Source organism: Cupressus sempervirens, chromosome 9 (assembly GCF_028749045.1).
Source record: "Cupressus sempervirens isolate cs-2001-9-10 chromosome 9, ASM2874904v1, whole genome shotgun sequence".
Classification (NCBI taxonomy): Eukaryota; Viridiplantae; Streptophyta; class Pinopsida; order Cupressales; family Cupressaceae; genus Cupressus; species Cupressus sempervirens.
In genome coordinates, this window is record NC_143126.1 from 184,377,466 (window position 1) to 184,384,017 (window position 6,552).

Sequence of the window (6,552 nt, forward strand, 5' to 3'; positions counted from 1 at the left end):
TGACACAAGTTTGTGCTTTTACCCATATAATAATAATATATTACTATATTATATAATAGTAATATATAATTATTCTCAAGTAAATAATATATATGATTATAAATACCAAATATAATTGTCCCCACTTGATTTTCCTCCAAATTTTGGGTGCGGACTTTGGGTACCTAATATGGGATTGGGTACCCGAATCTATTTACTAGTAGACTTTTACCAAAACATTCACTATCACTGTAGACCTCACAATCACATTTTCTTTTGGATTTTTCATGAGGTTCAATGGAATTTTTAAAGAAAAAACTTTGTTTGGGACCCATTGTGTAATGCCTCCTTTTTAATGCCTTTCTAATTGCCCTTAGTTGCCGATTTAAGGTCTTATAAGTAACTTCAAGTACGTGTTCTATACTTGGAAATATATAAAATTAGTACTTATCGACAAGGGTTTCCAAAATTCTTGAATAATATAAGGAATGATAGTTTCATGTATAGGATAAAATAATTAAGAATATAATCTTTGTACAACTCTCTTTTATGGATTTATGCCCCTTTACTTTATTGTAAAGCAACTTAAAAACTTATTATTAATACCCTCTTTGTCTAAGGGTACTCCTTATAATATTACCTTCTACCACTTATGGTTTGTTTAATATTTCATTTGCACACTTAGCACAGTCTATTAGGAATGTGTTTCAATCTTGTAATATTAATAGTCTCCTTACTATGTCTTGGCCTTTGCATATGTAACAACTTCCCATAAGCCCGATATGTCCTTCATCCTCCTTAATTTGGAATTAGATATTCCTTACATCTTATATAACTAGCACTTGCTCCAGAAAGAGGTGCAAGAGGTACGTCGATAGTTTTTTTTAATGAAAAGACAAATTTAAAAGATGTAGATTTAAAAGAAGTATTTTGAATTAGTAGTGTAGATTATATATAGAGAGAGAGAGAATAAAGGCATATACATTTGACATATGTCTTTGGAGGTTAAAATGTACAACTATAATATTTGTTTTATTGTAGGGCATCCCAATTCAAGAGTTTATTTGAATTGCACATTTTTTGAATTTTTTTGAAATTATAAGTAGAAACATAATAAGAGTCTTATTTGTGGCAAGGCAGCAAAGACCTGTATGTAAGAAGAAAATTAGGATTAATTCTTTATAAGTAGATATGACATAAACATTCACAAGACATAAATTTATAAGCAAATATTTCAAGAACATGCTTCCTACAACATAAAAAGTGGGCACACACTGATGCAAAAATCCTTGCAATTTCAGACTAAACTTATAAAAATGACTGTTAGAGCAATTTCCCTAAAGTTTAAAACATTTGAAGACAACTTTTCTACCAACACATGAAATATAGCTTTAAAAGAAACAAATATGCATAAACAATTTTTATCAATAGATTTCATTGTACCGTGATTTTCTGATACCAAATAATATATTCCCGGGGCATACAATAGCATTCAGGCCAACAACTGTTTAAATAACAATTTCACTGCATAAAATAGCCTCAAAAAACAGAAAGAAAGAGTACAAATAAGAGAGCTGAGACAATTTAACTATATAAAACTACAGGTCTTTCTAATCATTGTCATATAATTAGTGTCTCTAATCATATTTAAAAGGTAAGAGCCCTAAAAGGAATGAGGAGATCATTAGATTGGTACCCTTCAATGTTCAAAAAATAAAAGATAAAGCTGATCATTGTCATATAATTAGTGTCTCTAATCATATTTAAAGGTAAGAGCCCTAAAAGGAATGAGGAGATCATTAGATTGGTACCCTTCAACGTTCAAAAAATAAAAGATAAAGCTGATCATTGTCATATAATTAGTGTCTCTAATCATATTTAAAGGTAAGAGCCCTAAAAGGAATGAGGAGATCATTAGATTGGTACCCTTCAACGTTCAAAAAATAAAAGATAAAGCTGGTACTTAAAATAAAAGGTATCATTAGTGAATAGTGCAATAACATCATAAGAAAGCACTCAGCAAATTAAACATGATGCTACAGTTAATACCACTGTTTCCAAGAAAGACTAAAGAAGCAATTAATGTGTAAGACATGTCTGCCAAGATGGACCAAAACACATGAACATGACAAAACACAACCAGAACTGTTATATATAGCTTCCTCGAAAAAGAACAAAAATCATACCTAGTCTCGAACAGGAATTTTAATTGCAGTCCCACGTAAACCTTTTCCTGATATTGAAGACTTCGATAGCATGCTCAAACGTTGTTTACACATTGGACATCGAGATTCCACTTTGGCCCATTCCATAATACAAGCAAAACAAAAATAATGATCACAACAATCCAATTTACCTCTAATAGCTTTTCCCTTCATCTGACAAGCAAATTCCACAAACTGGTTTTCGCAAATCTGAATCCCTAAAATTATTTGATTCACCAATTTTTTCCTTTCCCTTCTTTCTCACTCCATCTCCACTTCTGCTAATGTCACTGTCAGAAATACTTTTACGCTTCTCTGAAACAAGAAACTATTTCCTTTTTCTCAACTGACGATGCTCTCATTGAACGACTTGCAGATTTGGTAAAGCTATGAGACCGACAAGGCAGTTCCCCTTCATCTTCTGAGATTGTATAATCAGCATCTGATTTAGAGCAAATAAAATCTGAATCAGAACTGCTGTCAAGTTTCCTCAAGCAGTTGTTTAGCTTCCCTCTACGCAGGCAAACCCACCCCATCTCTGCACTTTGGGAAGACCTCCCTTGATGTTTGGTTCGCCTACTTGGTACAACTTCAAAATCTTCTTCTGATTCAGAGCATGCAGAGGCTGTGTTTCTGATTACTTTCTGCGACATCGTTGTTGTCCTCCTCCTCTTCGTAGTGGGTCTTGACTTCTCAATTTGGACCAACTTTTTACTTGAAGCTGTACCCTGTTTTTCGCTTCTTCAATTTATTTGTGCTTGAATTACTGGATTTCATTGTTGTCCGCTTTCTCTTCTGAGATTTGGCAATTTCTTCTCCTTCATTATCGTCATCAACAGAACCATCATGTTCTGTAGTGGAACTGAAATCTGGATCAAAATCTTCATCATCGTCACTGGAAGATCTTTTCATTCGCGTAATCGGATGATTTGTTGTGTTTTTCTTAAGTGCCCAACTTCTCCCATTACTACCACTTTTCTACCTTGGCATCAAGTTTCTTCTCGTCTTTGGCAGATTACACTCCTCTTCACTTTCTTCACTCTCAGTGCTTTGAGCTTCTTCTTCATCATCAGATTCATTTAGTTCCTCGCCAGATGTACTTTCAATATCATATTTTCCTCTTCAAGCACAAAATATTCATCAGAGCTATCTGAACCATCACTATACCCTCTTTTCCTTCGTTTCTTAGCTTCCATGTACCCATGATTTCGCCTGCCACGGGGCTTCCGACTAACTTGCACATTCCTCCCCCATCTTCTCCTTCCACGGGGCTTTTGGCGAAATTTTCCCGCCATAGACGACTGACTACCTCTTCAGGATCTAAAATACCATGTCCAGAATAAACAAAAAAAAACAACTGCCACCGCTTCAGGCTTCAGCACCTACAAAAACCTGCAATCATCATCACCAATCTATTGGGGCCCGTTTGGTTCCTGGGAATTGAAAATTAGAATTGAAAATAAGAATGGGATTGCAGATTAGGAATGGGGATTGCAATTTGTTATTCTCCACCTGTTTGGTACACCAAATTGAAATTGGAATTCGAATTAAAAGTGACATTTTTCTCCAGAGAGAATGGTTCTGTTTATGCCTGGCGCACTAATAATCCCGCCCTTTTTATTTATTCTTCAAGTCCGCTAGGTTTCTTGGCCTTCGTATTCTTTACTGGTTTATTCCTTGCAGCTTTAGCAGGCTTCAATGGCAGCAGCGGGAACGCAGATAGCAACAGTTGTGGTTACTGCGTGTATTATTGTGTTGGCGGCAGATGCACAGCTGGCATCCGACGTAGCATCCTACGGCCACGCTGGCTCATTTGATCTCGGCATCGAATCCGAGGGAGTCCGAAGCTGTGTGGGCGAGTGTGCTAATAATTTTCGTCTGGCAACTCCCAAGTGTGTGTCTACAGCATTGAATGAGCTTGCAGAAGAGTATCAGAGAAAACAAGGTCGTCTCGTGTTTATTGTTTGAATCATCTCATTTCACATTCTTAAGCGGATTTGAAATTTTGATAAAATAGTCAAAAGTAAAAAAGAGAATGGAAATAGAAATTCCAACTACAGCTATTTTTGGGATTAGATAAAAGCTTATTTTGGGCTATAATGAAAATATGTAATCCTATTCTCCATTCCAATTCCGCCAACCAAACAAAGATTTAAAAACATATTCTAATTTTCAAAACCTATTCAAATGCACATAATCAACAATTGCCCACGCAAAAACTATAACATGTCTCATTCCTTTTTAATGCTTAAAATGATCCTCAAACTTTTTGATCCACGAGTTCTGAAGTGTATGCTATAATCTTACATGTAATTTCAACTCAAAACCTAAATATCGATGACATTACTAAATTGTAGCAAATATTTCAATTATAAATCTTCTCATAGCCTGCTCCATAAATTCCTACTACAACCCAATATATTATTAAATAATATATATTGAAATTGATAAAAAAAAAATAATAATCAAGATAAAATTTAAGTTCCAAAGAAAAGACTGAGAATGTTCTATGTCTCAGGCAAGCCACATTCCAAACTGTCATAAGAGATCCAAATGTCCACATCAGAATTTATATTATTTTAACTTATACATTGGCAAAAATTTATATGGCTGCAATTTACTATAGTGACAGGGTTTGGATGTATCCATAATTCTATGGATTTCTGATAGGGGGCGTAGGGACACAGGGACAGGGAGATCTAGGGTCTAGATTTAGGGATAGTGGAGGAATGGCAGTTCAGCTTTTTCTGTCAAAGGGCAAGCCATGCCCCAAACTCCATATGAGATCGAGATGTGCAGAAGGTAATTATTTTCTTTTGCCTTATATAGTGTCCAAATTTTGATTGTCTATATTTCGACATCATGACAAAGCTTGGATGTACCTCACATATTCAATCTTATAAAAAGTGGACGATTCCTACATCTCATCTCTGATTCTCATTACACATCAATAATACTTGCAGACATGTAATTTCTCCACTGTAAGATACTAAGATTCATTGTTCATGGATTTGACTCAGAAAATATATTTTGTCATCAGAGAAAAAATTCATATAGAAAATCAAGAAAAAATAAACACTAATCTATAATATTTTACTTAACTAAATATCTAATACGCTTCTAATCCAGCTAAATATTTACATTATCAACCTTTTCACGGCTGCAGTGACTACAACTCGATTTAATCCCATAAAACATCTGAAAAAAATTCAAATCTAAGATGAACAAAACAAAACCTAAAAAATTTATATTCAATTATATTAAAAATTTATTTCATTGTTTTCTGCTAGTTCCCAAATGTCATAATAAACTGTTTCTCATTCAACACGTTGAAATCTTCAGTTAAATCTAAAGACTAAATAGAGATTCCAAATTCTGCATATCTTTGCACTTGAATAAGTGAACAAAATATTCGAACTCAGGCCATAAACATTATCAATAACACGGAATAGCGCCCTAAATAATCTTCGACTTGCCATCAAGAAACAAGGAACGGATTTGAACCCAAATCATTTCCCCACCAAATATAAACTTACGATCAGATATAAACCTAAAGAAATGATGCGGAGGACAATGGGTATCAGAATCTCTCCCCGACCTGTGCAAACAAATCCAAATTAATCCACCTCGAAACCCCGGTTTCTAAGGCCCTAAAATGACTTGCCACGACAAAACATGTACCTTATACATCGAGCATTTCTTGCTGATCGTGCAGCCCAGAGTTCTCGCCGCCGGCGTTCTCCACCGTCCGTTAACGACAACCTATTCCTACAACAACCGCTTAGCAGGATTTAACAGAGCGCTGATAAGAAATCGTAGGAAAGTTAGAGCCATAAAATAATCTGCAAAGTAAATATAGTAATATGCGGACGTTTGGGGTAGTAGCAGGCAACACAATAAATGAATTGGAGTTACCATTTGCATCACATAATTTCCAACGCTTATCTCAAGCTGGAGCAGATTAATTTAGATGGAATCCAGCTGTATCTCACTTGATGAGATTGGACAGATTGAATAGCAGATTTTTTTGATGACATTAATCCAGCTGTATCTCACTTGATGAGATTGGATAGATTGAATAGCAGATTTTTTTATGACATTAAATAGATTGTGTAGCAGAATTTTTTGAGGCGATTAAACCATTCTCTGGCGCCTGATGCTATTTACCGGCACTTCATTTCCCGGTGTGAGACAATATCCGATTGCAGGCAATCCCAATGGGAAAGCCTATCGGCTAATAAATTGGTGTCAACCCACGTACGGCTTCTGACCTTTACTTGCCAATACATACGATGGCAGATCTTCACATTAACGCTGATCTTAATGCTTCGTTGCTCCACTTTTTTGGTGCACGTAATCTGTCGTCCTC

The 6,552-nt window shown here is 35.3% G+C and overlaps 1 protein-coding gene across 1 annotated transcript; it reads right to left on the minus strand.

Annotated features, from left to right (window-relative positions):
- Positions 1–976: 976 nt before the first annotated feature.
- LOC149538086 (uncharacterized) lies at positions 977–2,836 on the minus strand. Its single transcript, XM_089799459.1, has 2 exons — positions 2,166–2,836; positions 977–1,126 (listed from the first exon to the last, which is right to left on the minus strand). The coding sequence occupies exon 1, from the start codon at positions 2,834–2,836 to the stop codon at positions 2,489–2,491; it is 348 nt and encodes a 115-aa protein (XP_089655585.1). The 3' UTR covers positions 977–1,126; positions 2,166–2,488.
- Between the last annotated feature and the right edge of the window lie 3,716 nt (positions 2,837–6,552).